We start from the raw sequence: 27916 nt of genomic DNA, 5'->3' as shown, positions 1-27916 counted from the left end.
GGCTGCAGGAGGAGCCAGGCGCTTCCCTCTGTCTTCTGGCTCTGGGGCCACGCTGAGAGCAGGGGTCTCTACACTGAGATTGTACATATATTTACAAAAAAGACTTCAATTTTTACATCTTATCTTTAATTCACCTAGAATTTCCCTTTCATTTAACAAGAATGCTACTTCAAATTTAAAAAAAAATTAACCACTCCCCACTTAAAATATGTGGGCTACATAAAAGAGATGCCTATAACTGATTCCGTTTATAGGAAAGATCCAGGACAGGTGGAGACAAGGGTCAGGAAGCAGATTCTGGGCGGTCAGGGGCGGGGGCGGGTGCAGGAGCGCCTTTTGTTCCTTTAGGTCAGAAGTAGATTCACTGAGGGACTGTGGTCCATCTCGGAAGGTGAGTGCGGCCAGGGGGCAAGCCCTGGGGTCAGGCTCCCCTCTGGGAGGGAAACGTGGGGAAGGTCGGTCAGCACCGTGGTGTCCCCACGCTCGGAAGGGCGCGCTGTAAGGTGTAGAGAATGCAATGCTGTGACAGTAAGGCCTCCACTAAAAGGCACCGTAAGTGATGCAAAATGCAAAGTAAAAAGCAGACATATCAGGGGAGGGGAGGGCAAGTTCTGGGCGAGGGCGCAGGCAGAAGGGTCCTGGGTCGGGATCCGGCCCTGAGGCCGGCTCACAGGAAGGCACGTCCCAGCCGCTCCGGGTCCCCTGCAGGAGCAGGTGCAGGAGCAGGCGGGTGTTCCCAGCCACCGTGGCCCTCCTTGAGACCCTTTCATGCCGTGGCGCACCCCCAAGCCTGTGTTGCCCACATGGACGCCCCTCACTCGGGGATGGGGGGGTGCCCTTGTCCTCCACCTCCTCGGGCCGGCAGCCTGAGGACCCAGAGTCCTGCCCACACAAGGACTTTTCCCTCCCCTGGCCCTTCTGCTCCCAGATCATGCACAGACCTCTCCCGGGAAGAAGTGAGATCCATCCCCAGGACTGGGGACAAACCTCGGCCAAGAGGGTCCCCAGGTCCCCACGCTCCCTCCTGCCACCTTCACCTAGGGGGTTAACACAGCCGGTCCTCTGACCCCTCAGCCCGCTCCCACTCGGGGCAAGCCCACCCGACACGAATGCTCCCTCCCACACACACGAGGAGGGGACACAGGGCTCCCGTGTGGGATCCCAGAGGCGGCCGGGCCTGGACTGGGCTGCCCTGGGCCTCCCCGTGTTACCTTTGGTTCTTCCGGGCAAATGACCAGACATGTCTGTGGCTGTGGCCTTGGGACCTCAGGACACACAGGAGGACATGCTGCTTATTGAGGGCTCCGGCCAGGCCAGCTGGGAAAGGGCTTCTCTAGGATGAGGTGCCTGGCTACCGGGTTCTGAGTTCTCTTGGGCTCTATCGTCAGGGAGGGGACGTCACTTCCTAGGGTCTCTATACTTGGGGTCCCTGCTCAAACAGCCCCCCAAGGGCCCTCAGGGCTGCTGAGGGGACACCCCCACTTCATGCTGTGTCCCTGCACGGTGACACCAATGGGGAGGCCTGGGTGCAGCCAGGGTCCCGCTCTGGGGACACAGCTGGGTTCAGACTCGGCTCCTCGTCACCAGTGACGGGACCTGGACGAGCTGTGCACCTCTCGGGGCCTCCCCGTCTGCACACTGGGGCCACTCGATCATCCGCTGCCTGGATGCTCAGTCGCGTATGACCCTGTGCAGCCCCATGGACTGTGGCCCATCAGGCTCCTCGGCCTGTGGGAACATCCAGGCAAGAATACCGGAGTGGGTTGCCATCTCTTTCTCCAGGGGGTCTTCCCGACCCAGGGACTGAGCCCGTGTCCTTGTGTCTGCTGCGCTGCCTGAGCCGTCGGGCAGGCTGCTCGTGATGCAGCGCCCCTTCAGTGCTGCTCGCCGGGGTTTTACTGAGGGTTTTGCGTCTCTGCCCGCAGTGAACTGTGGCCTGTGGATGCCTCCTCCTGTGGCTACTCCGGAATCGGGTTAATGCGGGCATCACAGCATGTGCGTCATCACAGTGAGTTTAAACGTATCCCGTCCTTTGTCTTCTGAAGAGTTTAGGAAGAACTGGCATTCTGAGTGTTCGAGAAGCACCGGGCTCTGGGCTTGGCTTTGCCGAGAATTTATTACTGCGTCAGTCTCCTCACTTATCACAGGCGAACCAGGCTTTCTATTTCTTGTATCAGTTTTGGTAGTTTGTTGTGTGTTTCCAGAATTTTTCCATTTCATTTCGGTTACGTAACTTGTTCCGTAAAATTGTCCCATACTGACCAGTTTTGTAAAATCTTTAAAAGAAACAACTGTTTTACTGATTTTCTCGAGTGCTCCTCTGTCCCATTTATCTGTGCTCTAGGTTTCATTGTTTCCTGTGTTCTGCTAACCTTGGTTTTACTTTGCTCTTCTTTGTTTAATCAAGGGCTCTTGATAAAAGTGAAAGAGGAGAGTGAAAAAGTTGGCTTGAAGCTCAACATTCAGAAAACTAAGATCATGGCATCTGGTCCCATCACTTCATAGCAAATAGATGGGGAAGCAGTGGAAACAGTGACAGACTTTATTTTTGGGGGCTCCAAAATCACTGCAGATGGTGATTGCAGCCATGAAATTAAAAGATGCTTGCTCCTTGGAAGGAAAGTTATGACCAACCTAGACAGCATATTGAAAAGCAGAGACATTACTTTGCCAACAAATGTCCATCTAGTCAAGGCTATGGTTTTTCCAGTGGTCATGTATGGATGTGAGTTGGACTTTAAAGAAAGCTGAGCGCCAAACAATTGATGCTTTTGAACTGTGGTGTTGGAGAAGACTCTTGAAGAGTCCCTTGGACTGCAAGGAGGTCCAACCAGTCCATCCTAAAGGAGATCAGTCCTGAATAATCATTGGAAGGACTGATGCTGAAGCTAAAACTCCAACACTTTGGCCACATGATGCAAAGAGCTGACTCATTTGAAAAGACCCTGATGCTGGGAAAGATTGAGGGTGGGAGGAGAACGGGCTGACAGAGGATAAGATGGTTGGATGGCATCACCGACTCAATGGATATGAATTTGAGCAAGCTCCTGGAGTTGGTGATGGACAGGGAAGCCTGGCGTGCTGCAGTCCATGGGGTCGCAAATAGTCTGACACGACTGAGCGACTGGACTGAACTCCTGACCTACTTCCCTCTGCGTAATAGGCTCTGGGCTCATCCACCTCATTAGGACTGACTCGCATATGTTCTTGTTTGTGGGTGAGTAATGCTCCATTGTGTACGTACCACAGTTTTTCTCTCTACTCATCTGTCAGTGGACGCGTAGGTTGCTCTGAAGGACATCTTGATTGCCTCTAAGTTTTGGCAATTGTAAATAAAGCTGTTATAAACATCCTTCTGCGGGACTCTGTACGGACATACATTTTCACTTTATTTGGGTGAATACTAAGGAGTACGACTGCTGGGTCGATTGGAAGAGTTTGTTTCATTTGTAAGCAGCTGCCAGTGTCTGTAACACAGCTGTACTGTTTTGCACCGGGCAGTGGACGAGACTCTGCACTGCTCCCCATCCTCCAGGACTCAGCGCGGTCGGTGCTCCGCGTCTCACCGTCTCCAACAGGCGTGTTGGTGGTGTCCGTCGTCGTTTTGGTTTGCCTTTCTCTAACGACGTGTGCTGAGCGTCTGTCCTCGCGCTCACTTGCCATCTGAAGCTCGTCCCTGGTATCTGTTCGTGTCTTCTGCCCAATTTGAATCACGCTCGTTCTGTGACTGCTGGGTTTACAGAGGGTTTTGGTTTTTGTTTTGAATATTTCAGATAGTGGTCCTTTATCAGCTGCATCCTTGGCAAATATTTCCTCCAAGTCTGTCTCATGTCTACGGCTGAGAAGAATAGCTCTCCTCTCACTCCCTTGGTATTACTCCACAGGGCACAAGTGTTTAACGAGGTCATTCCTATCAATTACTTCTTTCATGTCTCACGCCTTTGATTTTGTCTCTAAAAAGTCATAAGCATACCCAGGGTCACTTAGCTTTTCTACCGTTACTTTCAGTTTTATAGTTTTGCATTTTATATTTAGGTCTATGATCCATTTTGAGTTAATTTTTGTGTAAGGTCGAGGTTAATTTGTTTGCAGGTTGATGTCCAGTTTTTCCTACACCATTTGTTCAGAAGACTATCTTTGCTCCATTGTATTTTCTTTACTCTTTTCAAAGCTTAGTTGATTGCATGTTTGCCGGCCTATTTCTGGGCCCTCGTTGGCCAGGCCCATGCCGTCCTGATTACTGCAGCTTCATTACAGGCTTGATGTTGGGCAGTGTCAGTCCTCCACCTGTGTCCTTCTGAACCTTTCACATTGAGTCAGCTATTCTGGGTCTTTTGTCTCTCCACGTAAACTTTAGAACAAGTCTGTCAATATCCAGAAACTAACTTGCTGGAAATGCAAGTAGACAAGTTGGGGAGAACTGACATCTTGACAACATCGAGTCTCCCTGTCCATCAGCACAGAATGCTGCTAAGTCACTTCAGTCGTGTCCGACTCTGTGCGACCCCACAGACGGCAGCTGACCAGGCTCCGCCGTCCCTGGGATTCTCCAGGCAAGAACCTGAAGTGGGTTGCCATTTCCTTCTCCATCAACACAGAATATCTCTCCATTTATTTCGTTCTTCTTTTGGTCTCTCTCATCAGAGCTTTGGTATATAGATCAAATATATAGCTTGTTAGACTTACACCTAATTACTTCATTTGGGGGAAGCTAATTGCTAACCTAAAGCAGTAAGACAGCCAGTTATTTCACCACCACCACCAATAAATGGCCTATTCAGAAACAGCAAATAATTGCAATTCAGGACATGCGACTGTGGTGAACTGCATGCAAGTCCAGTAAAGACTTTTTTAAAAGTTACTGGCTGCATCAGGTCTCAGTTGCAGCATGTAGGATCTTCTCTGTGTCATATGGGGCCTTTTCCTCGTGGTGCACGGGCTCAGTAGCTCTTCCTTGTGGACTAAGGTGCCCTATGGCATATGGGATCTTAGTTCCCTGACCAACATTTGAACCTACATACCCTACATTGCAAGGCAGATTCTTTACCACTGGGCCACCATGGAAGTTGCAAGGAAACTCTTTTATAGAGCAGAAAGGGAAGCTGGAAAGGGCTCCTAAGAATCAAATGTCCATTGGCGTAAACCGGTTTGGTGTGCAGTGGGTCTTCATTAGCTGAGTGGTGGCAGCCTGACACTGAGCTGTCACCAGGCAAGGAGGAATTCTCTTCCTGCTGTTGGCAGTAGTGGTGTCATTCCTGCCTGAGAGGCAAGGCCCACCTCCTATTGACACCGTATTGAGTGATATGTGCATGAGAGCTTCTGCTTCTGTCCTTTCAGCTCATTTTAGCAAGGTTCCCCTTTACAGGCACACCTCCTCTGACTGCACTTTGCCTCACTGAACGTCAAAGATACTGCTTTCCTAAAAACTGAAGGCTGGTGCATCAAGCAAGTCTGTTTGCACCATTTTCCCAACAGCGTTTTCTTATTTCATGTCTCTGTCCTATTTTGGCAACTCTCACAATATTGAAAGAAAATTTCACACTATTATTGTATTTGTTATAGTGATCTGTGATCTTTTATTTTAATACAACTCACTGAAAGTTCAGATGATGGTTAGCATTTCAGTAATATTTTTAAAATTAAGGTATGGGTTTGTGCAATTTTTTAGACATGTTATTGCACACTTAATAACTGACCACAATATAGTGTAAACATGACTTTTATATGCTCTGGGAAACAAAAGAAAAAGGTGTGACTTTATTGCAATATTCACTTTACTGTGGTGGTTTGGCCATCTGCAATATCTGGATATTGCAATAAACTGCAATGCATCTGAGGTATGCCTGTAGCAAGTTTCACATACTGTAAATGATACATTATTAAAAGTCCACAGTGCTCATTGCTGGAACACAGGAAAGCAGCTGACGTTTACATGTTTATTTTGTACTCTGCAACCCTGATGTAATCACTTGTTTCAGGTTTGTTGTCTTTTGGATGGTTATATAGATGATCGTGTCATTTGCAAAGACAGTTTGGCGTCTTCCTTCCCAATCTTGTGTTTCATTTTGCCTGTCTTATTGCATGTGCTAGGAGTTTTAGTGACGCTGAGAAGCAGCTATGAGAAGGGACATTCTTGCCTTGTTCTTGATCTTAGCAAAACTCTGATGATGGTATTAAGTATGACAGCATTTTTACGCTTTTGGTAAATTTTTACCCAGTTGAGGACACTTTCCTATATTCCGAGTTGCTAAGACATATCCAGTTATCAGTATGGCTTTAAAATACTAGTTTTGTTAAAAAGCACTTTTGTGAATGCGACATAATATGACCTGTCGTGAATGAATTAGGGAAAACCTGGGATTTGTTATCTGGCTGGATTTTAGCTGTGTATGCTAAGGCGCTTCTGTTGTATTGACTCTTAGCAACCCTGTGGACTGTAGCCCACAAGGCTCCTCTGTCCGTGGGATTCTCCAGACAAGAATACCGGAGTGGGTTGCCATGCCCTCCTACAGTGAACCTTCCCAACCCAGGGGCTGAACCCACATTTCTTACGTCTTCTGCATTGTATGTGGGTTCCTTACCACTAGAGCCACCTGGGAAGCCTAAAATTTTAGCAGAGGGTAGTAATCTAGAAAGTACCATGGGAGGGTACCCTGGGTATACTGGTACACAGCTACAAAACAACTTATCTGGAGGTGTGGACACCAGAGACAAGTATCTTTTGAAGGCAAGACTTTGAGACTAGCTGACACCACCTTAGAAACAAGACTTGAGGAACTCTGGGACTACTCAAGGCGGCAGGGGGCGGAGAGGTCAGTGCCGGGCAGTCAACAGACAATGATAGGCTCAAAGTCCTCAAGGTTTAGGTTAAGACAAGGGCTGAGAATCAGGAACTCTCTTACTTTGTAGAAGAATCTCGGAGTTTGCAACTGCCAAGACTGAATTAACGGAAAACCAAGGTTTCAGCCAGTTCACCAGCAAATCCTACCAGCAGGTGAATTCACAACTTTACCAGATCTCTCATGGGAAAGCTGGAGCACTCATCGGTCCTGGGAACTGAAATGGGGGCATTTGGGCAATCTTGGGTCCCTCGGGCACCCTGAGCATCCAGCTTCTGCCCTCTCTAAACACTCTCACCTGAGGCAGTGACCCCCGAGGCGAAGCCAGTCTCCTCCGCTAGACCCCCACCTCACCTTGCAGGACCCATGTGGTCAATTATAAAGGCAGAGTCAGGAGTTTGAGGGGCTTCCCTGGTGGCTCAGTGGTAAAGAATTTGCCTGCCAATGCAGAGGACATGGGTTTGATCCCCGATCCAGGAGGATCCCACATGGCAAAGAGCAACTAAGTCAGTGTCTGCCAACGACTGAGCCTGTGCTCCACAGAGGCCACTGAAATAAAGCACATTTATTTATCGAGAGAAGCCCCCACGCACAACTAGAGAAAAGCCTGAGCAGTACCAAAGACTCAGCACAGCCAAAAATAAATAAACTTGTTTTTTAAAAAATGTTGGAGAAGAGCTCCCTTTAAAAAAAGAGCAGTTTGGGAAAAAAAAAAAATCAGGGAACTATGTGGGAACTGATTCTAGAAGTACTTGGCTAAGAAAGGAGTGGTGCAGTTTCAGATGTGGTTCCTTCTGGAAGCAAGATCTAGAGGGCTGGCTAGGGAACTGGAAAGGATCTCATTACTTCCTTTGCTGCTCAGCCAAAACCTGGAACCCATAGTGGCCCACGCTAAGGTTAAGTGAATGTTACAGAAATCTCTAGGAATAACTTACAAGAGCTAAGAACTCTCAGTAGAGGGGCAGGCTTGTTGGAGGGTCTTAACTGTGTTACCTGCTCATTCACCTCATAGGCTGGGAGCCTACAGAACACTCCTCCTCTCCCAAGGTCCTGGGAAAGGCACCAGAGAAGCACCGCAGTGGCTGCTTGAAGACTGGATGGAATGCCATGGGAGATACAGCGGTAGAACCAAGTTCCCGGGCCAGTGCAGATCCAGGGATCTGAGGGCAGCAGGGAACACATTGTGACATTGTTGAGTGAGGTTCCTCAACTGTTGGCCAAGCTAGTGCACAGTGCAAAGACCCTTGAGCCAACCCATGGGGTTCTGGAGACAGCTCTCCACACCTGGACAGCAGCTCTGATGAATAGAAGCTTCACTTGAGCTACTCAATTGCTTACAGCCCCTCAATGAATTTCTAACCATGAGTTCACTCAAGTCCTGGAGCCCCCAAGTAGAAGGAAAGGCTGGCTGGCAGCCTTCTTCCCAGCTTCACCCAAAGGGGGCCAGCGGGCTAAGATTGCCCTGTCTTTGCAGGACTGTTGGAACCCCGGTTCCTGATGAACCACAGGCCATGAAAGCGTCCTGGTTAAGGCTATTTTTATCCAACTCACTGGATAGACCAGGAGGGGGCGCCTTCCGACCTGGAGACTCTCGCCATTTGGTTCTGAAAATGATATGAGGCCTGTTGGAAGTTTTCTCTTTACTCTGCATTTCACTTTCTGGACTCAAGGCACCCAGCACCCAAGAAGTGGGCACCAGGCTTCCTAGACTCAACCAGTAACGTTCTCTTCCCTGTAAGTGAGATGCATCTGTGCACCATCAGCTCCCAGCCCCAGGTCAGAGAGGAGCGTCGGTGGCCCAGCCCAGGGCAGCTGCAGCATGGTTCGTGTTCATACTTGGACACACAGTCTCCCACCAGGTGAATGCTCCACACTTCCCCAGCCTTCCTTCCCTTTAACGCCCACTGTCCAGGGCTGCTTGATGCCACCTGCCACCAAAATGCGCCCTTGGCTTGCTTTGCACACCAGTTACATGAAACCAAGGCCACAGCAGCACTCTAGGTTGGAGGGGCATGCTTCCTGGCCTTCCAGGCTTTGGGGGGAAGGAGCAGAACACCCAACGATACACATCCACCGGGGCTTGGGAGTTGCTCCTGCGACTTCCACATGGGGTTATACTCTCCCAATGCTCCTGACGGCAACGTATGGACATTAATTCAGGAGCAATTGCCAGGGGCAGAGTGGGCCAACAGAACCCAGGAATGAGGCTCTAGGTCAAGCAGGAAATTGTGCTGCATAATGGAATCACTTCCTAACATTGATCACCAACGACATATATAAGCACAGCTTTAAGGCTATAAAGTGCTTTTTGCGATGCCTCAGCTGTGGCCCACAAATTTTAATGCATACCACTTCCATTATCTTCCAATCCTAAACAGACTCTCACACCTATGAGGATTCTTTGACAGGTAATTTAGAAGTGTGTTTTTAAATTTCCAAACATGTAACTTTAAGTTATCTCTGAAATTTAAAAACTGTTCTGTGGCCAATAAACACGCTTTTTGTGACGCCGAAGCTTTGAAATATGACTTCCTTTGGGACTAGGTGACGGTCAGTTTTCACCACTGCTCCATGTGTGCTTGAGGTAATTTTTTTTTTTTTTAATTTCTTAAAATTATGTTGGCCACAACCCACAGCATCCAGGATCTTAAGTTTCCCAACTAGTGATTGAACCCGTACCCCTGCAATGGAACACAGTCCATCACCAACTTAATGGACATGAATTTGAGCAAGCTCCAGGAGTTGGTGGACAGGAAAGCCTGGTGTGCTGCAGTCCACGGGGTCACAAAGAGTTGGACGTGATTGAGCGACTGAACTGAACCACTGGACCACTAGGGAAATCCCAGTACACACTGTTTTCAGATACACTGGTCTCTGTGAGTCCATTAGATCAAGCTTATAAGTGCTCTCATTCGAATCTTCTGTATCCATCTGATTTTGTCTACCTGATCATCAGTCCCTAGTGCAGATGTTAGACATCTCCCACTCGGGTTTGTGAACTGACTTCTCCTTGCAGTTGTCAGCTTCTGTTGGACAGATCTGAAGCTGTTTCTGGTGCGAGGCTGCTTTACCTTCCAGGTGATCTGAACCCATTTCATTACTCAGAGACATCTTTTCTCTCCAGCAATACCTTCTAAATTCTAGTAACACACCATCATCTAATAATAGTCACACCAGTCTTGTTTCGGTTGCTGCTGCTGCTGCTTACCACCTGTTTTTTAACTGGAATTTAGTCTAAAGAATCTTACTAACAAGTCTTCCTGAAACACAATCCACTGGCGGGCGCTCACTCTGCCTGTGGGCTGGACTTACCTGTCTGCCACTGTGAACCCTCCATTCACCCCACGGAGTCCTCCAAGTTTTACCCCTTCTCTCCTGCCTCCCCTAGGCCGATACTATTCATCCAGCTCCATGTTCTTTCCCCTCCTACTCCAATAACACTGTTTCTTTTAGTAAGAATTTTTAATAACCATCTTCACCTTAAATTCTCTTTACCCACTTTACACATCAACTTGGTGTAACTCAGTTACAGGCAGCCTGAGGACGCTCTGCCTTCTCCACTACTAAGCCCATCAACTCACTTTAGCTCTGCTGCAGGAGCTGGTTTCCACCGTTTCCAAGCGAGCCTGGGGCTAACACCACAGTCACAAAGGCCATTCCCTTCCTGCTCCCGTGACAAGAGGAAGGGGCGGCCAGCAAAGCCCTCCCTAGATGCCCACTCCATCCTCACGGCTCCCTGGTCCACTACCCCACAACCTGCAGGGAGCATCTGGTCTAAAAAGAGGCTGGAGCTGGATCTGGGTCACCCCCTTCCCCGGACCTGAAGGTTCTTCTGCACGGGGTGCCCGAGCCGCGGACAAGCCGGCGAGGGGCACGTGATGGAGTCCACCTTCCGTGGGAGCCTGCGCCAGCCGGGGCCTCAGGCCAGGCCGGCGCGCTCCAGGTCTTGGGGCAGGACGCGGCCCTTCCTGCGCGCCTTCTCCAGGCGGTGCGCGGCCCTGGCCTCCTTCTTCTTGCGCAGGTTCTGCCGCCGCCGGTCCTGCCGCTGCTGCATCTTGCCCACCACGTGCGCCGTGCGCTTCTCCCAGGCGCGTTGGCGCTGCGTGCGCCGCTTCTCCTTGCGCTTCAGGGCCTCCTGCAGCAGGCGCTCGTCGTCGCGGATCTTCACGCCCTCGGCCTTGTACAGCAGGTTGGTCCAGCGCATCTTGGCCTCGAGCTCCTGGGCCTGCCCCGCGTCCCGGCCCCGCAGCTCCTCCAGCCGGGCCTGCCGCGCCTGCAGGCGCTCCAGCAGCTGTCGGTAGTTCCTGCCCGTCAGCGGCGTCAGGTTCCCCTTCAGCTTCTGCCTCTTCTCCTTCCGGCGCTGGGCCCTGCTGGCAGGCTCCTCCTGGGTCACCTCCACCTCGGGGGAGAGGGCGATGCGAGCTGAGGGCTGCTCCCCGCCTGCCCCAGGGGCCCACTTCCGCCCGCCCGATGGCAGCACAGGGCGCGCGCACAGCCCAGCGGCACGGCGCTCAACACCATCGGGCGCGCGCTCAGCCCAGCGGCACGGCGCTCACCTTGTTGAAGAGCAGCCCCGGCTGGGCCTGCGTCTCCTCCCCGGGCACCTGAGGGTCTGGCTCGGCGGCCTCTGCCCCCTGCAGGGCCTTGGCCGCCTTCTCCTTTGCTCTCAGCTCCCTCCGTTTCCTCTTTTTCCGGTCGCGCTCCTGCTTCCTCCGGCGTCTTTTCTCCAAAACGGCGGCGGACAGCTCCTTGGTGCTGCCCTGCGGGGCGATCACACACTCTCACTCATAAGGTTCTCATAACCGGACCCCCAGCTAAGCATCTGCAGTCAGGTCAGGACAAGGGCCGGCGGGGTGTGGGATTCCACCCCGAGATGACCTGGCCCCAGAGTACACCCAAAACAAGGACGAGGGGACCCCGTGAGAACCACACCTTCCAGATTCCAGGCACAGACCACATGCCAGGGCACTTCCCCAGAAGGGGACCACCAAGTCTACCCGATGACCCAACAAGGGCACACCGTCCTCCATCCGGTCAGGCGGGGTAAGGGCAGGGGGCTGAGGCGCCACCACCACCAGATCGGGAGGCTCGGTCAGGACAGGGCAGCATTGCCTGTGCAGACCCTGGCGCTACTCTGAGCTCCGCCCGGCAGACAAGAGTGCTCTGGACCACCACAGGAAGGCAGGGCCCTCGGGCCTGTCCCCACATGGCGAGAGGCCTGGGGAGGTCCCCACGGAAAGGACCCATTTAGCACTCAGCACTGAGGCTGGTTCACATCCCAGAGGGTCAGTCCTGTGGCAGTCCCCTCGGGCAGGTCGCCTCATCTCAGGCCCTGGCTCACCTCAGGGGTCGTCAGGACAATCAGAAGAACAAACGACAAGGAAGTGCTGCTGAGAGGAGCCCAGCCTCTCAAAGGTCGCAGCAGAGAAGAGCCAGCAGCTCAACATGGGGGTTAGCCTGCACTGACCCCCCGCCCCCGCCACATGACGAGAATAGCACCTGACCTCCCGCAAAACAGAGTTGCCGAGACCCTCCTGTTAGGCCCGCGACGGCCGGCAGAGCAGGGAGCCAACTTCAGAGAGCACCGGGCTGTCTCCTCCTCCAGGCGGGTGGGGAAAGCCCTGCAGCGCCCAGAGACCCCTGCCCGCCCCCTACCCCAGACCTACCTGGCCCCGCACCTCCTGAATCTTCTCATGCAGGCGCTGCCGCAGAACGTCCAAGGCAAATAAAGAGTCAGGCTCTGTGGCCAGGCCATCTGCAAAGGAGGATCAGAAATCTGGAAGGAGAACCCCTCCCGACCATCCTGTGTCTCCCCAGGGGCCCGATTCCAAGCCTGAGTCTCCGTGTGCAGCCCCCTACTCCCACCCAGTGGCCACTGGTGGACCTGCAGGGCAGTTCCAGTGAGCTCTTCACCTCTTCAAGCTGGACTGGCCTCCAGGGTAGGACTTGCTTGTATAGCACGGGCCAAACCCATCTCTGGGTTCTCCCAACTCCCGCGGCACCCACCCACACCCAGAGGCAGCTCTCACGACATCACTTCAGAGATCTGAGGGCAGTGAAGCTCAGCATGCCGGGCCACTCAGGATCTCAGAGGACATGGCCATGCCCTTCCCTGCCCCAGTTACTGTATCTCCTGGGACTTCTGTGCCCTTCCTGAGTGCCCCATCCAACCAGACACCTGTGATCTGTCCTCTGCAAAGCCTCACACCATCCCAGTGTATCTGATCGTGTTGCTATGACCGGAGAGAGCCACATTCACACCTATCCCAGATCCCAGGGGGCCCCGCCTGCCTGCCTGCCCCCCTCACCCGCCGGGGCCCTGGTGGAGCTGGCGGCTTCCTCCTCCTCCTCGGCTGCCTCTGGCTTCCTGGCCTCAGACTTCCCCGCAGGGGCCTGGGCCTTGGGCTTTGCAGTCTTCTTCTCCCGCTCCCGGGGTTTCTTCTGTGCTCTCTTCCTGTTCTTTCTGGGGGGCGCAGCAGCTTCTGAGACTTGCGTTTTGCCAGCTGAAACGAGAAACGAGAGAGGGCTGCCACTTCAACCCCTGTGACCCAGTCAGTAGGCAAGAAGGTCCTGCAAAGCTTTTGATTCCAGAAGGATGCCAAAAGCCAGCTGAGATGGGAGTTGTGGGGACCCTCATCCACTGGGCTCAGGACCACACACCTCCTGGAAAGCAATCCCTGATGAGTGTAACACACTCACCTATCGCAAACATCCACGCGCTGACCCAGCGGTCTAATTGTGAAATTCATTCCCAGTGTGTACAGAGATCTGTCCTCAAAGACGTTCATCATAGCACCCTTTTTTGAGTGAAAAACCAGGAAAACCTGAATACCCATCCACAGGGACAACGATGGCACATCCCACGGCAAACTATACAACCATGAAAAATAACCGCATAAGCTTTCATTCTGGGCTTCCTAGGTGGCACTAGTGGTAGAGAATCCACTTGCCAAAGAGATATGGGTGGATCCTTGTGTCAGCAAGATGCCCTGGAATAGGAAATGGCAACCTGCTCCAGTACTCTTGCCTGGAAAAATCCCATGGACAGGGGAGCCTGGCAGGCTATAGTACACGGGGCCCGCAAAGAGTCAGACACAACTGTGCGACTGAACACACACACACACGTGCTTTCATATTCACAGGTGGAAAGGGAATTCCCTGACAGTCCAGGCAAAATGATTGCCTGAGGAGGCCTCACAAATAGCTGAGAAAATAAAAGAAGCAAAAGGCAAAGGAGAAAAGGAAAGATACGCCCACTTGAACGCAGAGCTCCAAAGAATAGCAAAGAAAGCCTTCCTCAGTGATCAGTGCAAAGAAACAGAAGGAAACAACAGAATGGGAAAGACCAGAGATCTCTTCAAGAAAATTAGAGACACCACGGAAACATTCCATGCAAAGATGGGCTCGATAAAGGACAGAAACAGGACGGACCTAACAGAAGCAGAAGATATTAAGAAGAGGTGAAAGGATACACAGAATAACTATACAAAAAAGATCTTCATGATCCAGATAACCACGATGGTGTGATCACTCACCTACAGCCAGACATCCTGGAATGTGAACTCAAGTGGGCCTTAGGAAGCATCACTACGAACAAAGCTAGTGGAGGTGATGGAATTCCAGTTGAGTTACTTCAAATCCTAAAAGATGATGCTGTGAAAGTGCTGCACTCAATATGCCAGCAAATTTGGAAAACTCAGCAGTGGCCACGGGACTGGAAAAGGTCAGTTTTCATTCCAATCCCAAAGAAAGGTAATGCCAAAGAATGTTCAGACTACCACACAATTGCACTCATCTTACCCACTAGCAAAGTAATGCTCAAAATTCTTCAAGCTAGGCTTCAACAGTACATAAACTGACAAGTTCCAGATGTTCAAGCTGGATTTAGAAAAGGCAGAGGAACCAGAGATCAAACTGCCAACATCCGCTGGATCATGGAAAAAGCAAGCGAGTTCCAAGCTTCACTGACTACACTAAAGTCTTTGACTGTGTGGATCACAACAAACTGTGGAAAATTTTTAAAGAGATGGGAATCCCAGACCACCTTCCCTGCCTCCTAAGAAATCTGTATGCAGGTCAAGAAGCAACAGTTAGAACCTGACATGGTAAAATGAACTGGTTCAAAATTGGGATACGTCAAGGCTGTATATTGACACTCTGCTTATTTAACTTATATGCAGAGTACATCATCCAAAATGCCGGACTGGATGAAGCACAAGCTGGAATCAAGATTGTTGGCAGAAATATCAAGAACGTCAGTATGCAAATGATGCAACCCTCATGGAAGAAAGCGAAGAGGAACTACAGAGCTTCTTGATGAAAGTGAAAGAGGAGAGTGAAAAAATTGGATTAAAACTCAACATTCAAAAAATGAAGACCATGGCTCCAGTCCCATCACTTCATGGCAAACAGATGGGGAAACAGTGACAGGTTTTATTTTCTTGGGCTCCAAAATGACTGCAGTCGTGAAACTAAAAGATGCTTACTTCTTGGAAGAAAAGCTATGACCAATCTAGACAGCATATTAAAAAGCAGAAACATCAGCCAACAAAGGTCCGTCTAGTCAAAGCTATGGTTTTTCCAGTGGTCATGTGTGGATGTGAGAGTTGGACTGTGAAGAAAGCTGATCGCCGAAGAATTGATGGTTTTGAGTTTTGAACTGTGGTGCTGGAGAAGACTCTTGAGAGTCCCTTGGACTGCAAGGAGATTCAACCAGTCCATCCTAAAGGAGATCAGGCCTGGGTGTTCATTAGAACGACTGATGCTGAAGCAGAAGCTCCAATACTCTGGCCACCTGATGTGAAGAGCTGACTCACTGAAAAAGACCCTGATGCTGGGAAAGACTGAAGGCAGGAGGAGAAGGGGACGACAGAGGACGAGATGGTTGGATGGCATCACCGATTCGATGGATAGAAGTTTGAACAAGGTGTGGGAGTTGGAGTCCCTTGGACTGCAAGGAGATCAAACCAGTCAGTTGTAAAGGAAATCAACACCGAATATTCACTGGAGATCCTGATTCTGGGAAAGAGTGAAGGCAGGAGTAGGAGTCAGGATGGGATGGGAGGGCTGGATGGCACCATGGACTCGATGGACATGAGTTTGAGCAAACTCTGGGAGTTGGTGATGGACAGGGAAGCCTGGGGTGCTGCAGTGCATGGGGTAGAAAAGACTCACACACGACTGACCAACTGATCTGAACTGAATCAGCAGTTAGGACTCCACACTCTCACTGCCAAGGGCTGAGTTCAATCTGGGGTTGGGGAACTAAGATCCCATCAGTGGCGTGGCAAAGAAAAGGTGGAGAAAACGCTTACATTTTAGAAAGAAAATGAGAAATGAAGTGCACCAAGCAGGGACCCAACTGGTTGAGGGAGGGATACACAGGAAAGGAACCAGAAAGACACGATCTAATTTTTCACTGGGTGATGAGGCATTCACTTGAGCTCCAGAGGGAACAGGTTTTCCTGGCATGAAGAAAGTCCGTTTCTCCTCCGGCAGGTCCTCGCCCGCCGCTGCCGCTCTCCCTCTGCCCCACGGCTGGACAGGACTCACAAGCCCCGGCTCCCCACAAGGCAGCTTCTGTCCGCTTCGCCCGTCTGCGTGCACGAGGGGCCCTGTCACCCCCGCCGCGTCCACGACCACTGGCAGGAGCCATCCCTTCCCCCCTTCTCCCCACGCTACCCGCGGTGACGGGCTGAGCAAGCCCTTTTCTCATCCGCGCTCACAGCAGTGCCCGCGCTCCATGCGGAGGGCTGGCCGAGCCTGTTCCGCAGTCACCTCCCGCCTGGGGGGCGCACGGCTGAGACCCCCGGACCCCGATCGGGCCCCCGCGGGCCCGCTTCACGCGTCTGCGGGTCCGCTCCGCCCAGGACGGCGCAGGGGCGGGCGGGCGGCGCGCGGGGACGGCCCCTCCGAGCCCCTCTGCCCCGGCGCCCGGGCTGCGCTTTTACCGGACTTGCGCTTCTGCGGCTCGGCGCTGGGCCGGGAGCAGATCTTCCTGGCCAGGCCCTGCAGGTAGGCGTCCTTCGCCAGCAGAGAAGTCATGGCTGGAGGCTCCGGGGTCGGCCGCGCCCGCTCACCGTCCTGCTCGGAGCGAGGAGGGCCGGGGTGCAGCGTCCCGCGCCGCCGCCGGCCCGCGGGGCCCTCAGCGCACGACGAGCCCCCCTCACCCGCCCAGCGGCGCTCGCCGGAATCACCACGTGCGCAGGCGCGGCTGGCCGAGCGCCGAGCGGCCAGCGCGCGGCGATCGATTAACCGGGCCTCGGAGCCGCCGGAAGAAGCGTTTGGGGCGGGAAACGCAAGGCACTGTGGGGCGGGACGCAAAGCACCGTGGGGCAGGGGCGGCTCCCCGTACGCGGCGGGCGCCCGGTAACCCGCGGGGGCGACGGGAATGGACCCGTAGCAATTGAGGTCTGTTTGCGGCTCAGCCCCCAAGGGGAAGCTGGCGAGACCGCGTTCGTCCGGAAAGGACTTGCGCGCCAGGCAGGTTCAAGCCCCGGGGACGCGAGCGATGCAGAAAGCACGCGGCGGTGTCCCGTCGAGTGTGTGGTCCCTCGGCGACTGGTATCGGGGGTGTCGGCCGTGCACTAGGACGCTGACCTCCCTCTGGGAGGGAGACAGGCGCGGGGGTCCCGGCTCTTCTGGGGTAACAGCCCCCGCAGCTGAGCCTGGCTGCGGGCACGGGGCCTCGTGCGCCACCGGGGTTGAGTCCTGACCTCTCTGCACCCATCTGCCCCAGCTCGGACGCCGCGGGGCGCAACACTGCGCTCCCTTCGGAGCCCGCGGCCGGTCCTCCCCGAGATGCCGGGAACCACAGCCCCGACCTGGGGGGCAACCGGAGGTTCAGGCGCCCGGGCCACATGACATGCAGTAACGGGAGCAGTTTCTCATACATTCACGAAGTATTACTATCAAGGCCCTTCTAGGTCCTAGCCGGCTCTCTCCAGGCATTGGAAATGCAGCCATGAACCCCATGCTAATAGAGCCCCCCAAGGCCACAAAGCTGACCTGAAGGCCGAGGTTGACTAGGCAGAGCCCACGGGCTCTTTTCCGACAGCCATTGGGAGACCGATTGGTCCAAAAGCAAGAAAAGGAACCAACCGATGCAAAAGGGCAGAAGTGGTTTTATTCAAGTCTTTTATTACAAAAATAACCAAATGCATGCAGCAGCAGAGTTAAAAAGGACCCTGCCGGACTTCCATGAGAGTGGGCAGCCCCTTTTCCCCACAGCCCTGCAGGGGCAGTCAGCTAGCAGAGGAGCCTCAGGGTGAGGTAGTGGGCAGAGCTGTGCACGGAGGCTGGGCCTTGGCTAGTACTGTTCACTCTGAGCACTTCCCCCTCCCCCCATGGTAAACAGTATGCACAGGTCAGGTTTCCCAACACTGGGCATCCTCCTGCCCTGCTGCTAGGTCCTCAACGGGACAAACTCTCCTGGTAACTCCCTTCCAGCCAGCCCAGAAAGTAGCAAATAGGAAAGACAGGCCACCCTGGAATGGTGGGGGGGGGGGGGTACTCCTTCCCCCCAGCACTCCTAGGAGGGCTGTCCCGGGGCTGACAAGGTTCCCAAAGAAGCCGCAGTGGCTGAAGTGAGTTGAGGCTGGGTTGGGCCCAGAGGGGAGGACTGGATTTCGTTCCTAATATCCTAGGGGCCCGGGGTGGAGGGGAGCTCTGGAAGGCTCAGGTGTGCTCCGTGGGTCCGGGGCCGCCAGTGTGGGAGTGGGCGGGGGCTGCAGCCTGCAAGGGGCCACCAGCACTGGGCTCCGGGGACGCGAGCAGAGGGGCTGAGAGGCAGTCAGCGGAGTCTGTGTCCGGGTCTAGCCTCCAGTAAGCTTCGCACAGAGGCAGATCATTAGCTTCGCATAGACTTGAGCTTTTCCACCACCAGAAACCCAGGAAGAGACAGGAGCAGGCAGAGATGAAGCCAGGGAAAGAAAGCAAGATAGAAGCAGTTAAGGAAACACAGACCACACCGCAGACCTGCATTCCCCTCTTCCCCTGTGTGCGGGCCCCTCCACCAGGTAGGCTTGGCTGAGGGGGAGGCATGGGGTGCTGCCTGCTTCTGGGTCCTCCAGGGACTCCTACAGGGACCCATTTGGGACCAGCCACTGGCAGGCTGTGTGACTTCGGCAGGTCCCTTCCACTGACCCATCCGTGTCCCTCCTGCCACCTGGCCACCCCTCCTTGGTCCTGGCTCTAGCTGCCTTCCTCTAGCAGGGAGCTGCCAGCCTGACCACACACTCCACTCTCCGGTTGCAGGAACCAGCGTCTAGAAGTGGTCTCCACAGTCCCTGCGCTTCTCAAGGCCCCTGGGGGCAGAGACCCTGTCTCCTCTCTGGGTCTGGAACTCAGCCTGAATGGGGTGGCAGTTAGGAGCAGAGGCCCTGGCATTCTGTCCTGCAGCTCTGCTCCAGCTGTGTGACCTCAAACAGGACCCCAGCGCCTTGAACTCAGGCTCCCGTCTCTAACTCGGGGACAATCTACGGCCACGTCACACTGAACGCACCAGATCTCGTCTAGTGTGGGGATAGCATGGCTGGCCTCTCAGCAAAGATGCAGGTGAACAGAGCATGGCTCGTGGAGGTCGTCAGGGGGCGAGTGGGGCCTGCCCCGTCCCCACATTTGTCTCTCTGGCTTTCTCCAGAAATCCTGCCTCTCGCTCCCTCCCTTGCTCCCGCCCCCAGCATCCAGCCTCAGAACCATCTTGGACACAGAGCAGAGTTTCGAGGAGAGTGGAGGGTGAGAGGGAGAGAAAGAGCAATCGTGAGCGGAAAGCGGGGGAGCGAGCGTGTGGGCAGCGGGGACGCACACGGAGAACGGGCTGAGCGCTGGTGGTTTGGGACACGCCGCCTGTGTGGGGGACGAGCAGGGAGGGGCCCACAGCCGGCTGGCCCTGACTCAGCTGAGCCCCAGCCACCACAGGCATTTACAGACGGAGGGCCTCAGCCTCTTGAAGACCCCAGGCTGGACTAGAAACCCCTCTGGGCCAGACTGACGGCCCGGAGCCAGGACAGGAGGAGCCTGGCTCTCAGGCGTGCCCCTGCAGCCCCCACTGCCCTCAGCCTCAAGAGGCAGGCCTAAGCTGCTCTCTTGCAGACATTCAGTTCATGGCCTTGGCCCATGGAGGCCACGGGGGGACAAACAAGGACATAAGGAGCAATGTCCCCAGCAGGGTCTGAAACCGCCCAGGAACCACTCTGGACCCCTCCCTGAAGGCTGCTATGTAGGAGGCACTTGTTGCGTGCCTGCTGAGCCAATACACATCAGGGATGAGAGGTAACCCCAGAACCCTCTGGAAGAGTTTAAACCACTTCAACTGAGCAGTGATGTGTGTCCCTTCCCACAAGGGCAAAGGTGGGAGGGGCCGTGAGGGGCGGCACTGGAACGCACACAGAAATCAAGCCTCAGACCACAGACACGCAGGCTCTGGCTGCCACTGGACAGAAAAGAGCAATGAAAAACCATGGCAGGAAAGACACATTTGTCCAGCGAGGCCGAGGGGGTGCCAACCCACTGTCTGATGGGCTGAGTCTTGACTTTTCCAAGCTAACAAGGATGGGTGTGCGAGGCCTCTCCAGCTTCAGCTTCCCCATGAGTAAATTACACCTGGATTCTGATTTCCTGGGGCCCCTCCAGCTCAAACTGCCCTAGGTTTCAGGATTCTAAGCAGGCCACGAGGGCTGGCGTCACAGGCCTTGCCCACTGCTGTAACTGGGCCCAGCATGCAGGAGGGCTGTGGTCTGTGAATGATGCTGAGCTGAATGGGAATTCATTGGTATAAGTGCCCAGGCCTGGCGTTCAAGGCCACGCTCCGCTTGGATTTTCTCCTTCTCCTTCCTGGGAACCCCCACCCCGATACACACAGAGAAGAGTGGGTGTTCAGTGACACCCATGGCGAATCACAACCCTGGACAAGCACTGGGGTCTTGGATGGGGGCTGGGTAGCCGAGAGTGCTGGCCCTGCACGGCTGGGATGTTTAGATCTGGATTAGACGGTTATTTCGGACAGACGGGCCCCCAGACAGAAACGCTGGCCTGGCCCTCCCAACCTTCGAGGTTCTTCTGATTTTCATTTTGATACCTGGGCCCTGGGAGGCGGCATCATTTGTCTGTTGATCAGAGGCTCTGACCCTGAGGTCTGTCGTGAAACCCAGTCAAAGGGTTCTGTCGCTGAGACCAGGAAGGATTTGGAAACAAGGCTGTCAGGTGGGGCCGGGCCCCCCTGCTGGCCGGACGCGGGTCTGCCGTGCACGGCGTCCAGCCCTATTTGTACCTGGACGAGTAATACTCCTCCTCCAGCTCGTACAGGTCGATGGAGACCTCGTCCCGCAGCGCAATGAGCTTCCGGTCACACTCCTCCTGCAGGGCTCGCAGCTGCTGGTTGCGCTGGTCAATGGCCTCGTTCACCGACGGGAAGTCGTTGAGGATGAGGAACTGCTTGAGGTCAGACACCAGCTTCATCAGGGACTCACCGGCTCGGACCTGCGGCAGTGGGGATCAGGAGGCATGGTGAGGGACTGCCTGCCTCTGTGTGCCTGACGGTGGGCAGGCAATGGCAGTGGTGGCCTCATCCGTGAAGTGGGGCCACGGCACTCACACAGGGTCACCATCAGACGGTGAGCGAGGGGAGGGCAACCCTGGCAGCCACCGCAGGCACGTGAATTGCTGCCAAGGCAGGTGCTGTCGGGCCTCTGGCTTCCACTCCTGCAGATGTGATGGCCAATCACACACCTTATTCAATCACATATCCTGCTTCTGAAAACCTCAAACCCCAGACAAAACTGCCATCCATCTAATCTGCCCTGTTCTTCCTCAGGGCCAGCATACCTGCCAGTTGGGGGGACTTGTTTAGGACCCTGCGCTATGCATTTCCATCGTGGGTACGGACCCGTGGAAACGCTTGGTGGCTTTGCTTATTCTGTGGCATTGAAAGGGATCAAGACGCCTGTCCTGTTTCATCTGGCTGTTTGCTTCCTGCATCTACAGAACCTTCTCTTACAAGGAGCCTTCATTTATAGAGAATCTGCACTTACAGAGGGCCTTCAGAGAGGAAGGGCTGACCTCTTTGTAACTCCTGCCCAGCACTCAACATCGTGGCCGTACCCACTACCTGCCAGCCCCTCCCTCAGCTGCTAAGGAAAGCCCTCCTCTCGAAGGGACTCGCCTGAGAAGTGGTTTCCCCTCTGCGCCCCGGGAACCCCAGTGGGGACTGCAGGCTCCTGGAGCCCAGACTGCCCCCTCCACCTGGTGACTCACGATGTTGGCGGCTCTCACGTGCATTTCATAGTTGTCCTGCTCGCCCTGAGTGGCCCTTGACACCTGCGTCTCGTCCTCAATCTGGAGGGCAAACGAGAAAAGTCCAGCGTGGGCAGGTGCCCCGGCCCACAGGGACCCGGCGGCGATGACAGCGCACCCACGCTCACCACACCTGGTGGCCTATCTTGCCCTCTGCACCAGGCGCTGCCCCCAGAGCTCAGGCCGCATACACCAGCACCCCCCACCCCGTTCTAAGGGGTAACGGGCACCCTCACAGGACCAACAGACGCCTAAGTACGAGGGCTGCTGTGCCAGGTCCAAGGAGGGGCTGGCCCCGTCTCTTTAGCTTGGGCAGTCAGTGACCTGCTGAACGGTGAATTAAAGAACAGTGGAGTTTTTTAAGTGACCGTTTACTGAGCATTTTCTAGGTGCCAGGCACTGTGTTAAGCACTTGACCACCGTCTTAGGAAGCTCTCACTAAAGCCTGGACCATCTTCCCTGGTGGGCATACCTGAAGCCGGAACAGACCTGAGTGCGCTCCAGGTGTCTCAGACGGTCAATGGAGGAGCTAGGAGTCCTGCCCACCCTGTCCTGTCCAAGGTCTGGGCTATTAACTGACCCAACCCACCCACTAGGCCAGGATGCAGGCAGGGGTCAGGGCACCCTAAGTGGTAGGAACCCAGATTTCCCAGGTCCCAATCCCAGCCCTGCCGGATATTCGCAGAATATCCTGACTTAGAGCAGGATGCTAAAGCTTCTGAGTCTCTGTTCCTGCCTCTGAAAAGGAACTGGAGAGCAATGACCTGCCCTATAGCATTCTTGCGACGATTAAATGGGACCGCACACAAAGGGCCCTCACAGCTCAGCCTGACACCACGTGGGCACTAAATATCACCAACAGCACTAGCTGTCATCGTCACTATTAAGGCTCAAGCGAGTTATAGGACTGGAATGGTCATACAGAGTTCCAGCCCACTCCAGTCAGCGGGCTTGCCTGCCCGGAACCGGCAGCTGACCCTCTCTCCGCCCACATGAGGGGCTTTCCGCAGCTCTTCTCCGCGACCACACGCACTCACAATAGTTCCCACAGTGACCGCTTTACGTGGATAAACTCATCCAGCCATACAAGGACGCCATGCTGCAGGGGACACTGAGGCACCGGGAAGTCAAGACGTCATCCAACACCTTGCTGCTAGTTACGTGACGCTGGATCCCGGCACTGTGACTGCAGTCCCCTACAGATGCCTGCCCAGGGCCTGTAATTAGCCGGATCATTTACCTGTCTCCCTGTTTGCTGCGGTCCGCCCTCCCCCGCCCTCCCAAACGTTCTCCCCAAGGGGACGAGGGCCCTGCCTATGGGATCACTGCAGTATGACCACCAGCTGGCTGGGAGCATCCACGTGCAGTGGGTGCTGTTGAAAGCGGACGCCCCGACTCAGCTCTGCTCACCACCGTATTGGTCTCCACGGTAGCCGGAGACCGGCGGCCCCCACCCACCTTGGCGCTCTTGATGATCTCCGTGAAGTTGTCCATGATGGACTTGACGTCGTCCTTAAGCCGCTTGTTGTAAGACTGCAGCAGCGTCTCCTTGCTCTGCGGCAGGGCTCTCTGCTGGGCCATGGCGGGGCCTCAGGCAGCGCAGGACGGGGAGGGGGGGCACCTGGAACCGAGTCTGGGTGTGAGCAGGCCAGCTCCGGCCTCTCTCCCCCTGCAGGCGCCGGCCTGGGTAGGACCCTCGGTTAGGCTCTGCGGAGATGCCCCTCCCGCCAAACACGCGCTACAGGCCCTCCTCTGGTCCGCGCCCCCTCGGCCGGACCCCGACGACTACCCGGCCGGCGCCGCCGCAGCCCTCTCGGAGGCCAGGCTCACGCACATCCCCGCCGGCCCGCGCGGGCCCGAGGAGCCGCTCGGGTCCTACCCCCACTCTGCCGCCCCAGTCTCCGCGCAGGGGCCCCTGGAGGGCCGCCCCACGAGGCTTCGGGGCTCCTCCGTCCCGGGGCCGCCCGCCCCGCGCCAGGTGCCTCCGGGCTGCGCGCGCTCCCGCCCGGCGAGGCCCCCCGACCGAACTCGCGGGCGAGTAAGCCCCGCCAGAAGGACGCCGACCGAGCCACGACGCCCCAGCTCCCGCAGTGGGCCCGCAGAGCCGGGGTCCGCTGGGTACCTCGCTGGGGGCGGGGGCGGGGAACCAGCGCGCGCCCCTGCGGGTCGGTCTCCGCGGCCCTTCCCCGGGGCTCTCACGGCTCTTCCTGCTTTAGGCACCGCCCCCGACCGAGCAGGGCAGGAAAGGGAGTTCTTTCTCTTTAAATCCGAAATCCCGCGCCTGCGCCAGTTCTCGCGATCTCCGAGGGTGCCTACAAATTACCCACAATTCCCCGTCCTTTCTCTCTACGCCAGCCCTTCAAGATGGTGAGTTTGGTTTCTGCTCTTGGTGCTGGCTCTGTCATCTCGGCTCTATCCGCTGCCATCCTCCTCGGAGCACGACCGCGCGGGGGTGTCTCCACTGCCCAGAGCGAGGGGCGCCCTGCAGGACCTCGCTCAGCGGCCTTGGGGCTGAATGAGACTCCCCGACTTCGCCTGGCAGCGGGGGGATGAGGATCCGGGGAGAGCAGCGCCGCAGTGCGGGGCTCGGGGACGGACGGGGCCGAAGCGCGCCGGTGCCCTGCGCGGGGGCAGGGGGGGCGCTTCCATTTCTTGGGGGCCCGCTCAGGGGGTTTTGGCCCGCGCGGTGCCTTCGCTCGCCTCTGCTGTCTGGAGCCTGCCGGTCCCCGAGGAGGGGGCCCGCGGTCCCCGTCGCGGGAAAGGGGTGGCGCCGCGGGTTCGCGGGCCCGCCGGGCTCGTGCAGATGATGTGAAAGAATATTTGCTATCTGAGTGACGGTGAGGACGTGCCTGACCACCAAGATCGCTGATGTACGAGCCGGGGGCGGCCTCCGGGCCCGCGCGGCGCCCGACACACAGGGGGCCGGGCTTGCCCGCCGTCCGCGCCGGTCTCCGGGGGGCCAGGCCCCCGGGACCCGCCCCTCTGCAGAGAAACCGGCAGAGGCGGCGGCGGCGAAAGCTGGTGTTTCTTCTCGCCCAGCCGAAGGGAAAGAAGGCCAAGGGGAAGAAGGTGGCCCCGGCCCCGGCCGTGGTGAAGAAGCAGGAGGCCAAGAAGGTGGTCAACCCCCTGTTCGAGAAGAGGCCCAAGAATTTCGGCATCGGTGAGCAAGAAGCGGGAGATGGTGTTTCACGTAATCTTCGATGGAGAAGAATAGTTGGATAGAGGATCGTGTCCTATTCTGTTCTAGATTTCATTGGATAGAGGGTCGTGTCCTATTCTAGATTTCATTGGGTGTGTAGTTGAGGCTTACTTGGGTTGGAATTCTCAGGTTTTGCCACTTTCTATCTAAATTGTGCTTGGCTTTTAAAATCTCTCGCTTTGAGAAGGGGGGACAGTGATGGTCGTTTCTCGGTGGCCTTACTGTAAGCCCGAGCGTGCGTCTCTATGGAGCCCAGGTGCTGGCCTTTGGGGTTCAGCTTGGCCATCAAGAAACTGACGCTCCCAGAGCAGAGGTGATGGGGCTGACTGCATCTTGGCCGCTTGTTAAACAAGAGGTGACGCTGTGGTCTCCCCTCTGTTCTTTGGCGTTTGTGCAAGGGATGTGAAAGTGTTTCTTACCTGGAAGACGGTGATGAGATTTTAAACCACCAAGATCGCTGATGCACCTACATCCTTACGTGCGTCTCTATACCTGAACTTGACAAGGAGCTTGAGCCTCACCTAGTTACTTTTTACTTCACAGGACAGGACATCCAACCCAAGAGGGACCTCACCCGCTTTGTCAAATGGCCCCGCTACATCCGCCTGCAGCGGCAAAGGGCTATTCTCTATAAGCGGCTGAAAGTGCCTCCTGCAATTAACCAATTCACCCAGGCCTTGGACCGACAAACAGGTGAGGTTCTGTGGCCTAAAAACACTGTTGGGAAGGGATTTCTTGGGCATGGTTGCCACCCTTTCTTGGACCTGCTAGAACTCAAGCTTTTGAAAGGGGCAGTGGGTATTTTTTAGTAGTTTGGTTTATTAAAATTAAAATATTTTTGTCTGGTTCACAACATGGTATATTGATGGGATAATGAACTGGGTCTGAGATCTCTTGGATTGTGGTTGTACTCAGGATAGTGATCTAGTGTTTATTCCGTTAAGTGACAAATATTGCAATTTCAAATCTGAATGGTGGTCTTTTTTTGTCAGCTACTCAATTGCTTAAGCTGGCCCACAAGTACAGACCAGAGACAAAGCAGGAGAAGAAGCAGAGGCTGCTGGCCCGAGCTGAGAAGAAAGCTGCCGGCAAAGGCGACGTCCCCACCAAGAGGCCACCTGTCCTTCGAGCAGGTGAGTGAATCTCTCCTTGAAGAGGGTGAGTTATGGGGCAGGCTCTTGGCGATGATGCATGAATTTCTTCACCTGGAATCACTGTGGAGAGTAAAATCCGAGCTTTTTAACCCTGAGTCACAGCCAGGCTGCAGTGTTACTGCTTTTGGGAACAGCAGCCCCACCCTGCCCTCATGCACACTGGCTGTGTGTTCTAGGGGTCAACACTGTCACCACCCTGGTGGAGAACAAGAAGGCTCAGCTGGTGGTGATCGCGCACGACGTGGATCCCATTGAGGTATGCGTGGCTTATTCTGGTGGGTGCTTGTCCGTACCAAGAAGATAGCACCAAGCTAGATGCTGGGTCTGACGGGCTCTGATGGGATGACGGGGATTGTCAGCTTTTTCAGATAAGGAAGTCCTGACAAGGGATCCAGTTCTTGGCTTTTGCAATGATGTGAATTTCTTACTGAATTAAACCTTGAAGTGCAAACACATGAGCTTTTTAACCCTGAGCAACTGCTGCCACGTTAGCCTTTTTAAGTTACTGCTTTTGCTCCGGATAACTCTAGAGCTGACGCTGTCTTCCAGCTCGTGGTCTTCCTGCCCGCCCTGTGCCGCAAGATGGGGGTTCCCTACTGCATCATCAAGGGCAAGGCCCGGCTGGGGCGCCTGGTCCACAGGAAGACGTGCACCAGCGTGGCCTTCACACAGGTCAACTCGTAAGTGCAGCAGACAGAGCCTAACATTGCTGTCACTGGGGACCACCCTGCCTCCACTCCAGGTCCCCGTAATTTCTCAGGATCTTAGACCAAGCTTTAAAAAGTACATTCTCTGAATCTCTGCCAATGATGGTTATGAATTTCTTCACCTGAATAAGCCATGTGGTCATGTTATATCTGAGGCAAGAGGCTTGTATGGGAGCTAAATTGATGTCATGTCTGCTTTGAGGGAGGGGGGTAACTTCACAGCCCAGTGACCTGAATTTCACCCTCTGCTTTGTCAGGGAGGACAAGAGTGCCCTGGCTAAGCTGGTGGAAGCCATCAGGACCAATTACAATGACAGATACGATGAGGTAAGACATATTCATAACAAAGTATTTTCTTTGAGTGAAGCCTTTAGTCAAAGATTGGCTGCTCTTGGCTCTGAGCAGTTGTATATGCTAGTGCACTTGGAACAGTGAAATAGAACTGCATGACCTAGAGTGATTTGAAAGCCTCAGAAAATGACACAGCAGGCTGACTGCCTCTCTTCTCCCATAGATCCGTCGTCACTGGGGAGGCAATGTCCTGGGGCCGAAGTCAGTGGCGCGCATCGCCAAGCTGGAAAAGGCGAAGGCCAAAGAACTGGCCACCAAGCTGGGCTGAGTGTACATTATTGAGTTTTCTGTACATAAAAGTAATAAAGATTCTTCTTCAGCTGGTGTCAAGGATTCTGGGATGAGTTTGTGGCTAGTGAGAAGTACTCTCGTCAG

General features: G+C 54.8%; 3 protein-coding genes, 4 non-coding genes and 1 pseudogene across 8 annotated transcripts; 6 read left to right on the top strand and 2 right to left on the bottom strand.

Annotated features, from left to right (window-relative positions):
- Positions 1–508: 508 nt before the first annotated feature.
- Positions 509–17035, bottom strand: SURF6 (surfeit 6). 2 transcript variants are annotated; one of them, XM_055400097.2, is made up of 5 exons: positions 13539–15002; positions 13148–13342; positions 12506–12594; positions 11396–11599; positions 509–11238 (listed from the first exon to the last, which is right to left on the bottom strand). In XM_055400097.2, exons 1-5 carry the CDS (start codon positions 13549–13551, stop codon positions 10759–10761), a joined length of 981 nt encoding a protein of 326 aa, XP_055256072.2. In that variant the 5' UTR covers positions 13552–15002; the 3' UTR covers positions 509–10758. The 2 variants fall into 2 exon arrangements, with proteins under 2 accessions (XP_055256072.2, XP_055256071.2); XM_055400096.2 differs by lacking the exon at positions 13539–15002 and adding an exon at positions 16790–17035 and having other exon boundaries at positions 511–11238.
- Positions 17036–17942: 907 nt separating this feature from the next.
- Positions 17943–24376, bottom strand: MED22 (mediator complex subunit 22). The gene is made up of 5 exons (XM_055399941.2): positions 24253–24376; positions 23589–23751; positions 22092–22172; positions 21109–21317; positions 17943–18708 (listed from the first exon to the last, which is right to left on the bottom strand). Exons 2-5 carry the CDS (start codon positions 23709–23711, stop codon positions 18516–18518), a joined length of 606 nt encoding a protein of 201 aa, XP_055255916.1. The 5' UTR covers positions 23712–23751; positions 24253–24376; the 3' UTR covers positions 17943–18515.
- On the top strand, positions 23710–27865 carry RPL7A (ribosomal protein L7a). The gene is made up of 9 exons (XM_055399940.2): positions 23710–24295; positions 24421–24497; positions 25170–25290; positions 25873–26022; positions 26322–26462; positions 26660–26739; positions 27033–27163; positions 27448–27517; positions 27705–27865. Exons 1-9 carry the CDS (start codon positions 23710–23712, stop codon positions 27807–27809), a joined length of 1461 nt encoding a protein of 486 aa, XP_055255915.2. The 3' UTR covers positions 27810–27865.
- LOC129540121 (small nucleolar RNA SNORD24) lies at positions 24929–25003 on the top strand. Its single transcript, XR_008682580.1, has one exon. It is a non-coding gene; the product is annotated as a small nucleolar RNA SNORD24 (small nucleolar RNA).
- LOC129540122 (small nucleolar RNA SNORD24) lies at positions 25722–25794 on the top strand. The gene has a single exon (XR_008682581.1). It is a non-coding gene; the product is annotated as a small nucleolar RNA SNORD24 (small nucleolar RNA).
- LOC129540118 (small nucleolar RNA SNORD36) lies at positions 26509–26583 on the top strand. Its single transcript, XR_008682577.1, has one exon. It is a non-coding gene; the product is annotated as a small nucleolar RNA SNORD36 (small nucleolar RNA).
- LOC129540117 (small nucleolar RNA SNORD36) lies at positions 26889–26961 on the top strand. Its single transcript, XR_008682576.1, has one exon. It is a non-coding gene; the product is annotated as a small nucleolar RNA SNORD36 (small nucleolar RNA).
- On the top strand, positions 27285–27349 carry LOC129540119 (small nucleolar RNA SNORD36; annotated as a pseudogene).
- Positions 27866–27916: the final 51 nt, after the last annotated feature.

Source organism: Moschus berezovskii, chromosome 11 (assembly GCF_049115385.1).
Source record: "Moschus berezovskii isolate FMDL1 chromosome 11, NW_MosBer_1.0, whole genome shotgun sequence".
NCBI lineage: Eukaryota > Metazoa > Chordata > Mammalia > Artiodactyla > Moschidae > Moschus > Moschus berezovskii.
Note: the sequence above shows the minus strand (reverse complement) of the source record. Positions and strands in the feature narration are given on the sequence as shown.

What these genes read in the sequence shown, in the direction of transcription:
- SURF6 (XM_055400096.2), bottom strand. Translation starts at nt 16,883, where the DNA reads ATGACTTCTCTGCTGGCGAAGGACGCCTACCTGCAGGGCCTGGCCAGG. An exon ending in CTCCACCAGGGCCCCGGCGG is followed by an intron (nt 12,595 to 13,147) that starts GTGAGGGGGGCA and finishes CCTCCTTTGCAG; the next exon opens with ATGGCCTGGCCACAGAGCCT. An exon ending in TTCAGGAGGTGCGGGGCCAG is followed by an intron (nt 11,600 to 12,505) that starts GTAGGTCTGGGG and finishes ATCGCCCCGCAG; the next exon opens with GGCAGCACCAAGGAGCTGTC.
- MED22 (XM_055399941.2), bottom strand. Translation starts at nt 23,711, where the DNA reads ATGGCCCAGCAGAGAGCCCTGCCGCAGAGCAAGGAGACGCTGCTGCAG. An exon ending in AGATCATCAAGAGCGCCAAG is followed by an intron (nt 22,173 to 23,588) that starts GTGGGTGGGGGC and finishes TTTGCCCTCCAG; the next exon opens with ATTGAGGACGAGACGCAGGT. An exon ending in GAGGAGTATTACTCGTCCAG is followed by an intron (nt 18,709 to 21,108) that starts GTACAAATAGGG and finishes GTGGTGGAAAAG; the next exon opens with CTCAAGTCTATGCGAAGCTA.
- RPL7A (XM_055399940.2), top strand. Translation starts at nt 23,710, where the DNA reads ATGGCGGGGCCTCAGGCAGCGCAGGACGGGGAGGGGGGGCACCTGGAA. An exon ending in ACGACGTGGATCCCATTGAG is followed by an intron (nt 26,740 to 27,032) that starts GTATGCGTGGCT and finishes GCTGTCTTCCAG; the next exon opens with CTCGTGGTCTTCCTGCCCGC. An exon ending in ACAATGACAGATACGATGAG is followed by an intron (nt 27,518 to 27,704) that starts GTAAGACATATT and finishes CTTCTCCCATAG; the next exon opens with ATCCGTCGTCACTGGGGAGG.